The sequence below is a fragment of the Diospyros lotus genome, chromosome 7, assembly GCF_014633365.1.
Source record: "Diospyros lotus cultivar Yz01 chromosome 7, ASM1463336v1, whole genome shotgun sequence".
Taxonomy (NCBI): Eukaryota; Viridiplantae; Streptophyta; class Magnoliopsida; order Ericales; family Ebenaceae; genus Diospyros; species Diospyros lotus.
The window spans coordinates 26,992,499-27,012,397 of NC_068344.1; the positions used below are offsets into that span (position 1 = coordinate 26,992,499).

General features: G+C 35.4%; 1 protein-coding gene across 4 annotated transcripts; it reads right to left on the reverse strand.

Annotated features, from left to right (window-relative positions):
- Positions 1–2,346: 2,346 nt before the first annotated feature.
- LOC127806936 (RING-box protein 1a) lies at positions 2,347–19,396 on the reverse strand. Of its 4 annotated transcripts, XM_052344557.1 has the most exons (5): positions 19,162–19,392; positions 18,933–18,983; positions 18,762–18,821; positions 2,715–2,786; positions 2,347–2,606 (listed from the first exon to the last, which is right to left on the reverse strand). In XM_052344557.1, exons 1-5 carry the CDS (start codon positions 19,295–19,297, stop codon positions 2,569–2,571), a joined length of 357 nt encoding a protein of 118 aa, XP_052200517.1. In that variant the 5' UTR covers positions 19,298–19,392; the 3' UTR covers positions 2,347–2,568. The 4 variants fall into 4 exon arrangements, with proteins under 4 accessions (XP_052200517.1, XP_052200518.1, XP_052200519.1 ...); XM_052344558.1 differs by lacking the exon at positions 18,762–18,821 and having other exon boundaries at positions 19,162–19,395; XM_052344559.1 differs by lacking the exons at positions 2,347–2,606; positions 2,715–2,786 and adding an exon at positions 7,299–7,433 and having other exon boundaries at positions 19,162–19,393.
- Between the last annotated feature and the right edge of the window lie 503 nt (positions 19,397–19,899).

Below are 19,899 nucleotides of genomic sequence, written 5' to 3' on the forward strand. Positions count from 1 at the left end.
TTAATTTTTTGTTGTTAACAATTGAAGGAGACTATAACTATTGTATCGAAACAGTTGACTGATTGTCAGTGACATGAAACTTTGAACTAGGAGTAGAAGGAATGATAGTTGAAAGAGATGATTCAAACTCCCAAAAGCAAAATTCTTATGAATTCTCACTCTCCCCCTGAATGTTGGTTTTGGAATAATAGGGCTATTTTTCTAAAAAAGTAACATGCATAGAAAGATAGACTTTCTTTGTGAGAGGAGGAGAATAATACTTATATCCCTTTTGATTTAAAGTATAATCGAGAAATATATATTTAATAACTCTAGAATCAAATTTATCTAGATTTTGGTGAGGAATATGGACAAAAGAAGTACAACCAAACACTTTAAAATATATAAATGAGATGAGATAACTAGTAGGATATGCTTTGAGAAAAATTTGATATGGAGTTTGAAATTTGAGAACTCGAGAAGACATTCGATTAATAAGATATATAACAATAAAAACAGCATCACCCAAAAAATCATCCATTCCTCGAGAAAGTAAGGCAGAAACTTCAGTAGTTAGTGACTGATTTGCAGTGCCCATCATCACCTTCTTTCTACTTTCTTCACATCGCACTTCTGAGGCAACTTCACCCAAATTTGGTAGAGATTTGATAGCCAATATCTGCTCTCGAACTTCGTCTAAATTCTTATTAAAACCTAGTAGAAACTTTTAAATTCGTTTCTTCTCAACAATCTTCTTATACTTTCCAGCATTGGTTTGACATTCCCATATTGTTGTCTCATACACACCTAGTTGCCAATATCTTATCACTCAACTAAAATATTGGGTGACAATGAGATCCCTTTGACATAAATCATGAAAAATTCCTTAAATTTTTAAGACTTCTACAACATCTTCCGTGTTAGAGTATGTGACTCTTTTTAGCGGCTGTCTAAATTTCTTGTGTCATTTCGTAGAGAATAAAATTTTCACCAACTACAATTGTCATGGGATTAATAAGCCATGACATAACCATATTGTTTTTGTCTTCCACAACTTGTACATCAAATCATCGGTCTTCGATTTAGGGGTAGCACTAGTGAGATAATCATCATTTTCTCGATCACAAATGAACATCATGGCTGAATGAGCCCACTGTAAATAATTGTGGCCATTCAATTTATGTTTGATAATAAGAAGAGTAGAGGAATTTGATCTTTCTGTTGGGGTCAAAATTAAGAGAATTTGAGAGGAAAAATAAACTTAAACAGTGGATGCCATTGCAGATGAAAACACGAGAAAAATAAGACCTAAATGTTTGGTGGCAAAAATATGGAATCAAATGCAGAATTGAGAAGAACAAATCGAAGTTAACAGATGCAGATTTGGAATGAAATCAGTCACAGATTTAGAATGAACAAATCATCATTAGGACTACAAACTAATATTTTTCCATTCGAAATTCATAAATTATATATGGTACAGATATAACCATTCCATAGGAGTCAATTATATTTTAGAAACTGTTGAATAAAGCAATAGAAAAGAAATCTCCTAAAAATAAAATTATAATGAATTATACATTCAAATAGAAAATTCAAAATTAACTAGTTACATATTCTCTACATAAACTTATTTTTTGTTTTTAGGTTAATACAATGCAAAAGATGCCTGTTAAATTAATTTCGAAACCATCTTTGAAAAGATGGGTTGTTTTCATATTGGAGAAAACATCAATCCACGACACCTCAAATTTAGGAAATAACAAAATGATAGTTTACCCAATTTTGAATTTTGATATTATACAAAAAAGAAAATCACATAAAAACAAAAATTGGCTTATGTTTTCAGAGATTTTCACTAAGATAATGTTTGTTAAAATAAATAAAATAAAATTATATCAAAATAACTTATCTAAAAAGTCTAAAATAATTTATTTAAAAAGAAAAGAGAAAAATTTATCTAAGAACTCTAAAATAAGAAATCACATGATTTTTTTAAAATAAATTTAATAAATATAATAAAAAATAATTTTATTCAATATACTTTTTTTTTTCAGTATATATCTTGATTAATAAACACTACCTAAAAAAACAAAAAAAAAAACGTGTTATTTTCAACCTTATGTTCGTTTTTTTGTCTTTACTCTCTTGAAAAGAAAAGACGTTCTCATTTTAAAAGTGCAAAATTTTCATTTACCGGAAAAAACCTTTATCCCCAAAATAGTGTTTCTAGTCTTATATTCAATCGACAGACCCCTCCTCTATTGATCCATCCAAACTCTACCAACACTAATTCATTTTCTTAGATTTGCAATATTTAGTTCATATTTTTCAAAGGAAAAAAAAAAAAAATTAACACAGCAAAACTGCATGAAACAAGTGTATATGTATAGGGACCAACCGAGTTTGTTCAGCAGGAAACAGGTCTGATATGATATTCCTAGGACAGGGTAATTATAATTGGGACAGAGCTAACAGTTTTTGTTCACAGCTTTCTGGGGACCAAGTCTAGGCTGAAAGGATGGTGATGGTTTCCAAAAATCCACTTACGACAAGCCATAGGACCAACCATTCAGATGTACAAAGCTCCTAATGTCCATACTTTTGAAACTCCCACTCACTGTTATCTGCAAAGAGGAGGCAAGAGCGGCAAAAATAAGCAAAAGATATCAGCACTCAGAAACACACTGATTTGATTGAATCTGGGAGTGGCAAGTTGGGAAAATTGAACCTACCCAATGGACAAACTTGCCGGGTCTTGAGCCATCTGCTGATGCAGTGGAAGTGGAATGCATGGTTGCAAACCCCTATACAAGGGAAATTAACATTTTATTTCAGCTGACTGCGGAGGCAATGATTTCCAAGATAACATATTATCACAAGGTGAAACACTCATCTAACAGGACAGAAGAAAAAATAGAAAAAGAAAACAAATACTCTTAAGAGAACGAGCTATATGCTGTTTCCAGCAACAATTTCCAGACTGGTCATTGTGCGGAGTTTAATCCAAAAGGGCCTCATTTCCAGCGTGGCAGCATGTTGGCATAAAAATAACGAGGATGTTCATTAAGTTGAGAAGCAAAAAGCACACTTGCAGCAAGGGCTCAAGAGGATGTTCAAGAGTAGGGCGACTAGGGTCAGTAAATAGCATTTTTTTTCCTCTTATTTTCTTTTCTTTTTTTGGGCTAAGTGAACAGATACATCTCAATTGATGAGTTATCCCACACCTCCCCTATCCTGAAAGTCACTCAGCTTCTGACAAGAACATCCCCCCACCCCCCTCTCTTTTTGCCTCTACATTCTTCTTGACAGACTAGTTTGAGAGAATTTGATAATTCTAATGGATAAAGATAAGTGTAGGCAACATTCTATTCTACTCCAAAGAATATGGTGACGTAATAGAGATGAAGGAATTGAAACAACCCCACTGACAGCGATAGCAAAAGTTCTAGTGATTCTCAGAGACTACTCAGGTATTCTGAGATCATTTATGCTTTTATTTTCTAATTATTGGATAAGTAACTTCACTAATTCTGCTGGTAACATGCAAAAATTTTCATCAACTCGCCCTATGATTCAGGAAAGGAGCGCAGAAAAAGTTCAGGGGGAGAAAAAGGAAAAAAAACCACAAAAATACTTCAAGAGGATTGCACTTTCTTCTGTGAACAAATAGAAAGAGCCACACATTTGTAGGTGCATTTAGACAGCAAGGTTACTCTATAAGGTGGGCAATAGGGATTGTTAGAAGTAGTGTTGTACATACATAATATATATGCTAGATAGTGTTGTGCATATATATTACTAGGAAGATATGTTGTTCCATGGTTGTACTTGTAGATTGGTATATATATATATATATATATACACACACACACACACACCCCTCATTGTGAATAAAATACAAGAAATACTTCTCTCCTCTCAAAATTCAACATGGTATCAAAGCCACTAGACAAACCCTAACCCAACCCTAGTTCTAGCCTAGTTCTAGCCACCATCGTCAACCGACGCCACCATTGTCGGTCACTTTGTCCGCAGCTATCACCGCCGCTATCCAACATCGATTTCTTAGATCTCGTGCATCACAGCTGGTTTCGTTGATCGTCTAAAGGGGTTTAGTTGATTGCTAAGGACTATACTCAATTTTTTTACCTAGATAATGGCGATACATTCTCTCTCGTGGCTATGATTGCTTTCATTCATGTTTTGCTTGCTATGACCGCTATTTAGCAATAGCCTCTTTATTAGCTGGATATTAAAAATGTTTTTCATGGCAACCTCAAGAGGAAGTGTATATAAAGTAACCTCCTAGTTTTGTTACTCAAAGGGAACCAGTCTAGTATGTCGTTTAAAAAAATCTTTATATGGCCCGAAGCAATCTCCTCGATGCTGGTTTGGTCGCTTCAACTCTATCATATAATCTTTTGGTACGAGTAGAAGTGAAATTGATCATTTTGTTTTATATCGCCATTCTATTGGTGAAGTCATATTTTTTGTGGTGTACGTAAATAACATTGTTATTATAAGAGATAACAAGGTTGATATTGGGTAGTTGAAGACTTATTTGCATTCTCATTTTCAGACCAAAGATTTGGACAAGTTGAAGTGTTTGTTGGCATTGAGGTAGCTTAATCTGCTCATGGTGTACGCATCTCTCAAAGGAAGTATGCCTTAGATATTTTGAAAGAGACTAGTATGCTTGATTCCCGGCCTATAGATACTCATTTGGATCCTAATCTTAAGCTTAAACCAGGACAAGGACAGGAGAAGTCATTGGTGGATCCTTGGCAATATAGTCGGTTGGGAAGCTTATCACCATTACACGACCATACACCTCTTTTGCTATTAATGTGGTAAGTCAATTTGTGGACTCCCCTTGTGATAGTCACTGGCACTCTTTAGTGTGTATATTGAAATACATTAAAAGTGCTCCTAGAAAAGGCTTATTGTTTGAGAACAAATGACACAAGCAAGTTGTTGGATATATTGATGCAAATTGGGCTGGTTGTCCTACAAATAGGCGCTCTACCTTGGGTTATTGTATCATAGTTGGAGGAAATTTAGTGTCTTGGAAGAGTAAGAAGTAAAATGTTGTAACTAAATTTAGTGCAAAAGCGGAATATTGAGCCATGACTTTAGCCACATGTGAGTTAATTTGGCTCAAGTAACTTCTTACGGAGCTGGAATTTGGAGATTCAGGGCCTATACGGCTTATTTGTGATAATCAAGCGACTCTTCATATTGCCTCTAATCTAGTTTTTCATGAGCACACCAAACACATAGAGATTTACTGTCACTTTGTGAGACAGAAGTTGATTTCTAGAAAGATTAGTACCTCATTTATTGGCTCTAATGACCAGCTAACTAATCTTCTTACCAAGGCATTACGAGGTCCATGGCTTGCCTACATATGTACCAAACTAGGCATATATGATATATATGCGTCGGCTTGAGAGGGAGTGTTAGATCTAGTATTGTACATATAATATATATATATGATAGATAGTGTTGTAAATATATATTAGGAAATATGTTGTCCCATGGTTGTACCTCATTGTGAATAAAATGTTAGAAAACTTTTGTCCTCTCAAAATACAAGTAGTATCCAGTTGAATAGCGGCCTTTAGCAACCAATCGAGCTTATAGACAATCAACAGAGCCATCCGAACCAACCTTAACCATAAACACCCACCAACAACCGACAATAGATTTCCCCGAAGGGAAAGGAACTAGATCTCACGTCTCATTAGCTAGCAAGGCAGACATTTCATTCATAGTATGTCTCCACCCAGGGTGAGAAAGAGCTTCAGCATCCGTCTTAGAAATAGAAATAGAAGAGAGAGTAGATACAAAATCAGAATAAACAGGTGACAAACGGTGATAGCTAACAAAAGTATAAATAGGATGAGGATTACGAGTGGAACGTGTACCACGATGAACATGAGCTTGGGCAAAGTCGGAAGGAGACGGAACAATGGCACCAACTAGAGGAAGACATGAAGTTGAAGGAATACCATCATCGGCAATAGGAGGAGCTGGAGTTGGAGGCACTGATGGAGGCTTAGAATGGCGCTAATAAGTTTAAAGAGGAACAAGAACATATACTGGCATAGACTCAAAAACTGACATCAGAAGAGAAAGAGTATCTACCAAGTTCAGGGGAATAGCACTTGTACCCTTTCTGATTACGAGAATAGCCTAGAAACACACACTTGATCGAGCAAGGAGACAATTTATCACGACCAAGGAAAAGAAGATGGACAAAACAAATTGATCCAGAGACACGAGGGGGGATAGGATGGATGGAGGATCACGAGGAAAAAGTTAAGTATGTGGAATGGCCCCATTCAGAATAGTGGATGGGATTTAGTTGACCAGATAATTAGAAGTGAGAAGAGCAGCATCCCAAAAGACAATAGGAACATGCATGTGAAGGAGAAGCGTCCGAGCAACTTCAATGAGATGACGGTTTTTATGTTCAGTCACCCCATTTTATTATAAAGTATAAGGACAAGAGAACTAATGAACAATACCCTAAAATGAGAGAAAAGCCAAAAATGCATGAGAACAATATTCCTTCGCATTATCACTACAAAGGATCCGAATGGTACAACCAAATTGACTAGAAGTTTCATTACAAAAGGAATTGAATAAAGATTGCAATTCAGTACAATCTTTCATAAAATAAAGCCAAGTACAACGAGAATGATCATCAATGAATGTAACAAAATAGGAAAAACCCTGTTTAGACTTGACTCTACTAGGACCCTAAATCTTAGAATGTATAAAATCAAAAGGAGCATTAGTTCGTTTATTAAGACAACTAGAATAAGAAGAACAAACATGTTTGCCTAGCTGACAAGACGCGCATTCTAAAACAGTCAACAAATAAATCATCTATCGAAGAGTAGATAAATGAGGATGACCAAGCCAAGAATGAATCTAAAGAGGAGATGCCCCTATAGTAGTGCAAACAAATGCCATAGATGATGGCAGGGCAAGATGGTAAAGCCCCTCAAACAGGGGCGGATCTAGGATTTATTACCTTGGGGACTTCAAAAAAAAATTTCTACCGTGAGCTTCACCAATAGGAGAAAAACAAAAAGACAAAAATGGGAATTTAACGAGCTTTATATGCATAATTAATATAATTCATTAACTTAAAAATAGAAAGCAAAAAACAACAAAAAAAAAAAATAACAAAAATGTGCAATACAAATACCTTATAAAACTATTTAAGCAACACCCTATGATTCTCCAAAAGATCAAACTTGTCAATGAGTAAATTTATATCAATACCAAAAGCAATCTCTCTCTCAATGTAGATAATCATAGTGTTTGCTAGAAAGTCATTCGCCATTTTATTGTGAAGTGATGTTTTGATGAGTTTCATCTCTGGAAAAGCTCGTTCTGTTGTTGTAGAAACTAGAAGAGTCAACGCAAGATGAATCAACCTATCAATCAAGAAATAATGACATGACTTCTTCGTTTCAACCAACATCTGACAAAATTGAGGAAGAGAGTTGAGATTTTGAAACTGCAAATGCTAAATTACATCAAACTTGTAATGATCCAACTATCTCCTAAAATCTCATCTTTATTAAAATCCAAAGGATAAAATTCCTCGGCTAGACCACAAATAACATCTACAAAGAATGATTTGAAACCATCAATAGGATTTAAAGCCTCGCATAGCTTAAGAAGTTCTATTGTTTTCTCCGTAAATCTGTTATTCAACTCCATCAACTGAAAATCTATTACAGCATTGAATTTTTTAAAGTGATAGTAGTCCTCCACTGTAATATTATTTTCCAGTTGACAAGAACATCCTGTATTATCCATATAACAATCAGTTAATTCTGACACATCAACATCATTACTTCTACAAAATTGCACCGCATACCACATAAAACTTTCCCACCGATCATCACGCATCTCTTGAAGAAGCAGCTTTGTACTTGAGACAAAATTCATTGCATTCAAAATGTATTGATCTTTCATTTGCAATGCCTGACATAAAATATTAGATTTTTCCAACACTTCATGCATCAACAACGAGATAAATACAAACTCAAATGTTTTCATAACTTTCAAAGCACCTTAAGCCCCTACCCACGTACGCTATTGTTCGACCCCTCATCAATAAGATTTGCAAGAAATGTACAAGTAGAACCAAACATCTCAATCAATCTTGTAACAGAGGCAAAATGTGAACTCCAATGAGTAGCTCCAACTCGTTGCAAAGTACAAACTTGATTAGCTCCAGTACTAGTCGGAACTTCTCCTGCTGCTATCAAATCAACAATTTCATGCTCTCGAATTGATTTTAATTAAGAATGGCGCTTAGTAGAAGCACCAACAAATGTGACAACAAAACTTAATGATTGAAAAAATAGCCACACATCATGTACATCCTTAGCTATTGCAACTAAAGCTAATTGTAGTCGACGAGAAAAACAATGAATGTAATAAGCATATGGACATTCTCTAAGAAATAATGCTTGCAGTCCGTTCCATTCCCCCCGCATGGTGCTAGCACCATCATACCCCTAACCTCGTAAATTTGTAACCAAGAGATTGTATTGGCTTAATACAATACATATCTCTTTTTTCAAAGTCAATGCATTTGTATCTTTAACACTCACAACGTCAAAAAACTGTTCTCTAACAAATCCATCACCATCAACATATCTCAAAATAATAGCCATTTGTTCTCCATGTGATTCATCAACTGCTTCATCAACAAGAATGCAAAATTAAGCATCTCCAATTTCTTCACAAATTTTATGTCGCACACAATCAGCAATAATTTTCAATATCTCTTTTTAAATACCTGGTGATGTGTAGTTGGCATTTTTAACTGCATTTTCTAGAACATCATTATCAATTTCTTTGTTTACTTGCAATTTGATTAATTCAATATAATTCCCATGGATAGTAGACCCGACAAACTCATCATGACCTCTAAATGCACACCCTTGCAATGCTTACCATTCCACACTTTCTATGGAGGTCTTTATAAGCAAACGGTTTTGTTTCTTTTCTTTTTCAATCTATTGATCTATCCTTCTCTCAATATATTGATTTGGATTTCTCAAGTTTTCCTATTTTTCCATATCAATGTTATGTAGTGAATTACCATCTCCTTCATGTTTTTTCAACGGACACTCTTTACAATTAACTCTGTTAGAATTTGTATTAGTCTAGCTGTTAAGTCTTAGTAAAGGGTTGTATACTCAGTTAGGGAATGATTGTGTATTTATATTTTATGTGTTTAGAATATAATGGAAATATCTAACTTAAAGTTATTTCCGGATAGGCCTTGTATTCCCTAATATTTCAGTTTAGTCCTTAAGTTGTAACCGCCTCTATATCTTACAAATAGAGGCGGATAGGTTCTCGGGAGAAGATACATTTCAGCATTCATTCATTTGTTTTCTGTCTTGCACGAGTTCTAGAGAGTTGAGAGAGAGCTAAGGCTCGGTCTTTGTATTCTCGAGAGGTGAATCTATTGATTCATAGCTAGGTGTAAGAGAGAGGGAATTGTTGTAATCTTGAACGCTTTCTAGTGGATTTTCTAAAAGTTTCAGCAATCTGGATGTAGAGCATTTTCATGCCTGAACCAGGATAAGTTCTTGACTCTTTTATTTATTTTATTGCTTTGTTATATGTTCTGCTTACATTTCTTTGTTTCTATTTCTATCGGGTGGGATTTGGGTGTGAGAAAGTGTCTATTATTGTGAGGAAACCGATCCAAGATTCAACAATTTGGTATCAAAGCTTAGGATTTCACATAATTTCTTTCAAGATTCATCCAAGAACCTTTAGAACAGTCTTAGAAATCTTTAGAAATGGCTATGTCCGGTTCCGCATCTAGATAGGATATTGAAAAATTTAATGGCTCAAACGATTTTTCTCTATGGAAAATAAAGATGCAAGCCCTCCTCGAAAATCTGGGTTTAAAGGAGGCGCTAGGAGAGGAACCAAGGGATAAAGAAAAAGTAGGGGATAATGCTAAAACCCTCTCGGCAGAACAGAGAGCAGACATAGAAGAGAAGGCATTTAATACCCTAATCCTTAGTTTAGGAGATCAGGTATTAAGGGAAGTGTCTAAGATGACTACAGCCTTAGAAATCTGAAAGAAATTGGACAATCTTTACTTAACAAAAACCTTGTCAAGTCGGTTATATCTAAAGACAAAATTCTTCACATTTAAGATTGAAGAAAAACAAAAGCTACAAGAACATATAGACGAATTTAATAAACTGTGCCTAGACCTGGAAAACATCAATGTTAAATATGATGATGAAGATAGGACATTAGTTTTATTACATTCTTTGCCTCGGTTATATGAGCATTTTGTTGATATTCTGCAATATGGCAGAGATAAGCTGTCTTTAGAAGATGTAATAAGAGCCCTAAATTCAAAAGACTTGAGGCATAACCAAGAAGAAAGATCCTCTAGTGGTGATGTTCTGACTACAAGATCTAAAGGTACAAAAAAGGATTTCAAAGGGAAAAATAAATCTAGGTCTAAGTCAAGAAATGGGAGGGGTCCAGTTAAGTGTTATCACTGCTAAGAAGAATGGCACTTTAAGAGAGATTGTCCAAAGAGAAAGAAAGATTTCAAGGAGAAAAATGCCTCGGATGGTGGAGTTTCAAAGGGATGTTAAACTAGAGAAATGGACAGGTCATAAACCTATGAGAAATGGCTCACATTAGTTTTCAAGCTAGGCTATTGCTTCCTCATTAGTTTCTTTTTAACATCCCTATGAGAAATGGATAGGTCATAAACCTAGCCTAAAACATCTAAGGGCATTTGGGCATATAACATATGCCCATGTAAAACAAGGAAAACTGGAACCTAGGGCTCAAAAATGCATTTTTATAGGATATCCAACTGGGGTAAAAGGGTAGAACCTGAAAACCAGAGGATTTTAGTTACAAGAGATGTCATCTTTGATGAGAAATCTGTAGCTAAGGGTCTGCATGATAATGGTGGAAATGAGCCATCATCTATAATAGAAAATGTAGAGATAGGATTGCAGGAAGTCTCTCCTAGTGCAGAAACATCTGGCTCTCAAAGCCAGGACTTGGATCATCAAGTAGATTTAGAGGAACCCATAGCTGACCAAGACTTTGACCCTCATGAAGAAAGAAAAGAGGGATCAGATGCAAAAAATGAGCTTGACCAGCATAGGTATAATGTTGCAAGGGATAGGCAGAAAAGGCAATCTAAACCCCCTAAGAGATATGGTTTTGCAGACCTGGTTTCCTATGCACTTACAAGTGCATCAGAGGTTGTGGGTGATGAACCTTAAACGTATGAGGAAGCAATAGCCTCAAAGGACTCAAGTAAGTGGATTGAAGCTATGGAATTAGAAATAAACTCTCTAAGGAAAAATGAAACCTGGACCTTAGTTGATAGACCTAAGAAGCAGAGGATAGTGGGTTGTAAATGGCTCTATAAAATAAAGGAAGGAGTTGGGAGTGATTCAAAGCCTAGATATAAAGCTAGGCTACTCGCAAGAGGATTTACTCAGGTTGAGGGAGTTGATTATAATGAGGTTTTTTCCCCTGTTGTAAGGCACACCTCAATAAGAATGCTCCTTGCAATGACAACCCACATGGACTTGTGTTTAGAACACACAACTACTTTCTTACATGGAGAATTAGATGAGAAGATTCTCATGGAGCAGCCAAAGAGGTTCAAATCTAAAGGAAAAATAGAGCAAGTATGCCTTCTTAGGAAATCCTTATATGGCCTTAAACAATCCCACGCCAATGGTATAAAAGATTTGACACTTTTATGATTGAACATGGGTTTGTAAGAAGTTCATATGATTGTTATGTATACTTTAAACAAGTATCAAATAGCATATTCTAGTATCTCCTATTATTTGTTGACGATATGTTAATTGCAAGTCAATCAAGAGAATAAATCCAGCAGTTAAAACTGGACTTAAAGTCAGCTTTTGAAATGAAGGATTTAGGAGAAGCAAGGAAGATATTGGAAATTGAAATTAAGAGGGATAGAAAGATAAGAACCCTAGGACTGTCCCAAGAGAATTACTTAAGGAAATTAATTCAAAGGTTTGGTATGGCTGAAACAAAGGCTGTCAGCACTCCTTTTGCTCAACACTTTAAACTATCAGCAAGTCAATCCCCTATAAATGAGGATGATAAGGCAGAAATGAGGAATGTTCTATACTCTAGTGCAGTAGGGAGCTTCATGTACAGCATGGTCTGTACTCGGCCAGATCTTGCCCATGCCATGAGTGTGGTTAGCCGATTTATGGCAAACCCAGGGAAAGCTCATTGGGGCACAATCAAGTGGATGTTTAAATACCTAAGAGCATCATTAGGTACAAGTTTAGTTTATGGTGAAGCAGGGAAAGAAATAGAAGCTAGGATCTTAGGGTACTCCGATGCAGACTATGCAGCGAATCAGGATAGGAGAAGGTCAACCACAAGCTATGTTTTCAAGGTTTGGGATGCCACAGTGAGTTGGAAGGCAAGTTTACAACATGTTGTAACTTTATCCACTACTGAGGCAGAATATATTGCTTTAGCAAAGGCAATAAAGGAGGCTATATGGTTGAAAGGGCTTCTAAGAGAATTGCTACGTAGAGAGATAGATACAACTCTAAGATGTGATAGTCAAAGTGCAATTCACCTAGCTAAAAACTAGGCACACCATGAATGCACAAAACATATTGATGTTCGGTTGCATTTTATCAAGGAAATTCTTGACAGGAAAATTCTAAAGCTAGAAAAGGTGGCAAGAGAAGAAAATGCAGTAGATATGTTCACCAAAGCTATTCCAACAGCCAAGATAAAGCACTGCATGAAGCTACTTAATGTAGCTTAAGGGAGTCTAAGCAATTAAGCTTAGAAGGAAGCCTGAAGAAGGAAGAGAATAAAGTTGTAGCAGAACCTGGAAGATTGGAGACTAAAAGCTAAACTAATCAAATTGGTGGAGAAATTGTTAGAATTTGTATTAGTCTAGCTGTTGAGTCTCGGTAAAGGGCTGTATACTCAGTTAGGGAATGATTGTGTATTTATATTTTATGTGTTTAGAATATAACGGAAATATCTAACTTAAAGTTATTTCCGGATAGGCCTTGTATTCCCTAATATTTCAGTTTAGTCCTTAAATTGTAACCGCCTCTATTTATAGGTTCTCGGGAGAAGATAGATTTTAGCATTCATTCATTTATATTATGTCTTGCACGAGTTCTAGAGAGTTGATAGAGCTCGGTCTTTGTATTCTAGAGAGGTGAATCTATTGATTCATAGCTAGGTAATCTTGAGAGAGGGAATTGTTGTAATCTTGAACGCTTTCTAGTGGATTTTCTGAAGGCTTCGACAGTCTGGATGTAGGGCATTTTCATGCCTAAACCAGGATAAGTTCTTGACTTTTTTATTTCTGTTATTGCTTTGTTATATGTTCTGCTTACATTTCTTTGATTCTATTTCTATTGGGTGGGATTTGGGTGTGAGAAAGTGTCTATTATTGTGAGGAAACCGATCCAAGATTCAACAAATTCTCTTCCAATTTTTGAACCCATTGATTGTGAATGTTTCAGGTTGTGATGTATTACTTTCAAATAGATAACACGGAAAACAAAATGCACTTTCTTTCTTCACAGAAAACTCAAGTCGTGGATGTTTTGTGAACCAAGTGGATTGAAATCGACGATTTTGAGCGCCAAATTTTACATAAGGATACTCATAAATAGGTTGACACAATCCCATATCGATATATGCTCTCCGAACCTCATCTTGTTTGTCTAATGGATATTGTGATATTGGGATTCGCTTTCTAGGATCACGTTCATAATACGAGATATTACTTTCAGATGATTCAATAGTACATTCATCTAGAGGCTTGGATATATATAATTGTGTTGAAAGGTCAAAACTAAGGGAGGTTGAATAGTCAAATGAAATGACGATTTTAAATGAGTTGAAAAGTCAAAAATAAAGGGTTTGGAATTGGGCTATGAGGCTACCAGGTGAAGATATATATATATATATATAAATGTTATATGTTTATTTAATTGATTTGTTTAAAGAAGTGGTTATATATGTGTATATATATGTGTGTGTGAGTGGGTATAAAAGGAAAAGAAAAAGGGAAAAGGGGGAGCAATTAGTAGCAGTTTTCAGGAGCCTTGGCTAGGGCTTCTTCTTCTTTTCCTCCTCTCCTTCTCTTCTTCTTCTCCTTGATGTTTGAAGGCTTCAAGAAGGGTACAAGCTCCAGAGCTACTTCTCCTCAACTCCAGCAGCCCAGATTTTTGTCTTCTCCTTCGTTCCAGCGACTTTGTTCCTTCTTCGGTTCTGTTCGGCTGCAATATGGTTATCCATCAAAGGCAAGTTCTTCTTCCTCTTTTCCATTTAAGAGGCAAGTTCCTATCTCATTCTTTCCATTTTTGCAAGTCCCTAAACTCCCTTTTCTATTCCAAAAACACATTCTTTTCATTTCATAATGTTAGCACTTGGAACTCTTAATTTTCGACCAGATTGTGCATGTTGTACATTTTAGGGTATAACTTTCTGTGGTTATATCCGATTTGCAATCCGCTTTTTGTTTCATAAACTAGATTTCATAAGTTTCATTTTGACATATGACTTGAGTTATTTGGTTACATTTTGAGTCCGTAACAACCCTGTTGATCTCTGCCTAAAATATGGAATTTTATTGTTACGGGTAATCTGTCTTTGCTTCGGTTTTTGGGGAATAACTTTGTGTGATTATTTATGATTTTGAATCCGTTTGTTGTTTCAGAAACTAGAGATTTTACGCTTCAATTTAGCCACATTCTTCGTGGGATTTGACTACGTTATGAGCCCAAAATAGGCCCTTGAAGTTACCATTCGTAATCTGGAAATTTCTGGAATTCTGCCTATTTAAATCCTTTTCGTGTTGGCTATTCTTCTTATGGTTGAGATTATGACTCTTGCATATTCTATCTTATTTAATCTTGTTGTGCTTGAAATGTTTGTTGAGTTTGTCGAAAGCCTAAATAGGGTTCGATTCACCCTATATTTCTTAAGAAATAATGCATTTCTTGATTAGAGGCTAGTGTTATGCAAGATTTGGAATTTTCTTGCTTGTATTTCAATCTCTCACAATGGTCGTTCATGCTTTCCGAGTTCTAGCGGTCAATCGACCGTGTCACGACTATCGATCATTGGGACATGGTTGTCGACTAATCATGAAACCCAAGTACTGGCAATCAACCGTTGAAATATATATGTCGACCATTCTGTGTATTTGGCTTTGGCGGTCGACCACTGCGCGACAAAACTAAAAGATCCAAGCCTCTAGATGAATGTACTATTGAACCATCTGAAAGTAATACCTCGTATTATGAACATGATCCTGGAAAGTGAATCCTAATATCACAATATCCATTAGACAAACAAGATGAGGTTTGGAGAGCATATATATCGATATGGGACCGTGTCAACCTATTTATGAGTATACTTATGTAAAATTTGGGGCTCAAAATCGTCGATTTCAATCCACTTGGTTCACAAAACATCCACAGCTCGAGTTTTCTGTGAAGAAAGAAAGTGCATTTTGTTTTCCGTGTTATCTATTTAAAAGTAATACATCACAACCTGAAACATTCACAGTCAAGGGGTTCAAAAATTGGAAGAGAGTTAATTGTAAAGATTATCCGTTGAAAAAACATGAAGGAGATCGTAATTCACTACATAACATTGATATGGAAAAATAGGAAAACTTGAGAAATCCAAATCAATATATTGAGAGAAGGATAGATCAACATATTGAAAAAGAAAAGAAACAAAACCGTTTGCTTGTAAGGACCTCCATAGAAAGCGTGAAGTGGTTAGCATTACAAGGGTGTGCCATTTAGAGGTCATGATGAGTTTGCCGGGTCTACTATCCATGGGAATTATATTGAATTAATCAAATTGCGAGCAAATAAAGAATTGATGATGATGTTCTAGAAAATGCAACTAAAAATGCCAACTACGCATCACCAGGTATTCAGAAAGAAATATTGAAAATTATTGTTGATTGTGTGCGACATAAAATTCGTGAAGAAATTGGAGATGCTAAATTTTGCATTCTTGTTGATGAATCACATGAAGAACAAATGACTATTATTTTGAGATATGTTGATGGTGATGGATTTGTTAGAGAATAGTTTTTTGACGATGTGAGTGTTAAAGATACAAATGCATTAACTTTAAAAAAAGAGATATGTACTGTGTTAAGCCAATACAATCTCTTGGTTACAAATTTACAAGGTCAGGGGTATGATGGTGCTAGCAACATGTGGAGGGAATGGAACGGACTGCAAGCATTATTTCTTAGAGAATGTCCATATGCTTATTACATTCATTGTTTTGCTCGTCGACTACAATTAGCTTTAGTTGCAGTAGCTAAGGATGTACATGATGTGTGGCTATTTTTTCAATCATTAAGTTCTATTGTCACCTTTGTTGGTGCTTCTACTAAGCGTCATTCTCAATTAAAATCAATTCGAGAGCATGAAATTGTTGTTTTGATAGTAGTAGAAGAAGTTCCAACTACTACTGGAGCTAATCAAGTTCGTACTTTGCAATGAGCTGGAGCTACTCGTTGGAGTTCACATTTTGCCTCTGTTACAAGATTGATTGAGATATTTGGTTCTACTTGTACACTTCTTGCAAATCTTATTGATGAAGGGTCGAACAATAATGTACGTGGGCAGGGGCTTAAGGTGCTTTGAAAGTTATGAAAACATTTGAGTTTGTATTTATCTCGTTGTTGATGCATGAAGTGTTGGAAAAATCTAATATTTTGTGTCAGACATTGCAAATGAAAGGTCAAGACATTTTGAATGCAATGAATTTTGTCTCAAGTACAAAGTTGCTTCAAGAGATGCGTGATGATCGATGGGAAAGTTTTATGTGGTATGTGGTGCAATTTTGTAGAAGTAATGTTGTTGATGTGTCGAAATTAATTGATCGTTATATGGATGGTACATGACGTTTTTGTCAACTGGAAAATAATATTACAGTGGAGGACTACTATCACTTTCAAAAATTCAATGTTGTAATAGATTTTCAGTTGATGGAGTTGAATAACAGATTTACGAAGAAAACAATAGAACTTCTTAAGCTATGTGAGGCTTTAAATCCTACTGATGGTTTCAAATCATTCTTTGTAGATGCTATTTGCGGTCTAGCTGAGGAATTTTATCCTTTGGATTTTAATAAAGATGAGATTTGAAAAGATAGTTGGATCTATACAAGTTTGATGTAATTCAACATCCGCAGTTTCAGAATCTTAATTCTCTTCCTCAATTATGTCGGATGTTGGTTGAAATGAATTTTGCTTCTTACTCTTCCAAGACACCAAATTTCCTCCAACTAGGATACAATAACCCAAGGTAGAGCACCTATCTGTAGGACAACCAACCCAATTTACATCAATATATCCAACAACCTGCTTGTGTCCTTCGTTCCCAAACAATGAGACTTTACTAGGAGCACTTTTAATGTATCTCAAGTTACGCACTAAAGCATGCTAGTGACTATCACAAGGCGAGTCCACAAATTGACTTACCACATTAACAGCAAAAGTGATATATGGTCATGTAATTGTGAGGTAATTAAGCTTCCCAACTAATCTCCTATATTGCCAAGGATCCACCAATGGCTTCCCCTGTCCTAGTACAAGCTTAACATTAGGATCCAAATGAGTATCTATAGGCCGAAAATCAAGCATACTAGTCTCTTCCAAAATATCTAAGGCATACTTCCTTTGAGAGACGCACACACCATGAGCAGATTAGGTTGTTATATACTTCAATTTCAGTATCCTTTCATTCAGCTGGATTAGGTTGTTATAATAATTCTTAGGCAGTTTAGTAGGCTGCCAATACAAAGGTACAACCTTGAACAGCCTGCTACAGTATAACTGCTATAACTACCATGCCAAGAAACCCTTATACAAATATTAGGTTCCTCCTGACAAAGATAAATGAAAACCAATGAGTTTGCTTTGCCAAACTAGAACTCCTTGGTTTTGGCTAACAAAATTGCAAAGAAATCTAACTGAATGTATACTGTTAAAGGAAGGAATACAATACATTTCTTTGTGGGCTAAGATGAAACAAAAATTAGAAATAATAATATCTCCCTACTTACTAATGAAGGCAATTACTTGATTAATGAGTAACTTCGGTTCAAATATCCTTGAGTCAATTGTATCCCCTAAGCATGTGAGGTATAATTAGTAACATGACTGCAGACCCTTTGGGTTACAGTCAATTCCTTGATAGGTTAAGGGCAGAATTTAAAAAAATAAAATGTTAGGTTACACTCTTTTAACACACTAGATGATGCTTACAATAAGGCCTAAAAGATTGAGAAATACCATAAACTTCTACTCCAAAGGTGAATGAATTCTCAAATTGGGGAGTCCTAACATCCTAAAGTTTGTTAGTGTTGGTAAGACAAACAAAAATTTACTAAATATAAGCCATCCACTTTAATCATTTCTAGTACTTCTAACAATCCTACCACGGCAGAAACTAGGAACAGAAGAAAACAAGTCTTCAGTCTCCAATTCAAGTAATCCCTTTCTAATATAAGTCTGAAACCCCTTTCTTTGCTGCAAATGAGAATTAAAACCTGAAAAATGCTACCGTTCAAGTTTTTTTTTTCTATGAAGGCAACGGAATTTCCATCAATTTATTATATATGAAAAAAAAAATGTACCCACCATTATGAAAATTAGAAAGAAGATTACGTACCCCAAGCAACAGTACATTCCTCACTTGTGGCACTAGCTTGGTTAGCCTGGCACTCAATGCCTAATTAAACCATCCAAACATACCCACAAAATCACATACAGCAACAAAAAATATCAAATCAAGAAGGAAATACAGAGCAAACAAGATTTTATATGGAGACATCAAACTCACAGAGATCCATGATATGGTTCCTGCAAATCGCACAGTTATCCACAACAATATCTGCACCCACCAAACAAAAGCAAACCAAATCACCACGTGATTCATCCAAACGTACATAGAATACCAAGTACAAGAATATATTTCTGCGTGCAGATATAACACCAAGAATACCATATGGCAATGTCTATGAAGTTAAAAGGAGTGTGAAGTCAGGGTTAGGGTTTAGAAATGGTTGTACCCCAAGCCCAAAGAGAGACGGCGTTCCACTTCTTGATTTCAAATCGCCGCAGCTTCTTGGACGACCCCGTAGCAGCGGAGGAAGACGGCCCCTCGCCGGCCGGAATCATCGTCACGCCCGTGTCCGGGGAAGCCATTGATTGTGTAGTCAGACACAAGGTCTCTCCGTCAATCTCAGCGTTTTTTGATTTCGATACCACAGCCTCGCTCTCTCTGTGTAGTTATTTTACTTTCAGTAATTGAGCGCTCCATTTTCGAATAAATAATAAAAGTCCATTAAAATCTCGGATGGCACAATTGTAATAATTATTTTTTTATATTTTAAAACTAATAAAAATATATTTTTGTTAAAATGATAATTTGAGGAAAGTATCTTTCTGTTAAGATAATAAAATAATAATTTTATTCTTATAACCATTGATACACAAATACAAAAAGGTCTCGTTTTCATATATCTGGAACATTTTTTTACCTAAAATGCCATGAAATACAAAAAATATATTTTGAGTTATTTTTGTAGTTTTAGAAATATTTCAAAGCAATTTCACAATGTTGAAAAAATATTTTTGTTCACTCACTACCTCAAAACAAAAGCAATTTTATCCCTACTATCCCAACGACTAGATTAAAGATAAAAATAAACTGTGTTTATATTTTTTTAAATTGATAATAAAATTTATGTTTATATTTGATTGAATAATTTTTAATATAAATTATATTTATAAAAAATACTCTTATA

What these genes read in the sequence shown, in the direction of transcription:
- LOC127806936 (XM_052344556.1), bottom strand. Translation starts at nt 19,297, where the DNA reads ATGGCTTCCCCGGACACGGGCGTGACGATGATTCCGGCCGGCGAGGGG. An exon ending in CGTCTCTCTTTGGGCTTGGG is followed by an intron (nt 18,984 to 19,161) that starts GTACAACCATTT and finishes TGGTGGGTGCAG; the next exon opens with ATATTGTTGTGGATAACTGT. An exon ending in GAACCATATCATGGATCTCT is followed by an intron (nt 18,822 to 18,932) that starts GTGAGTTTGATG and finishes TGGTTTAATTAG; the next exon opens with GCATTGAGTGCCAGGCTAAC.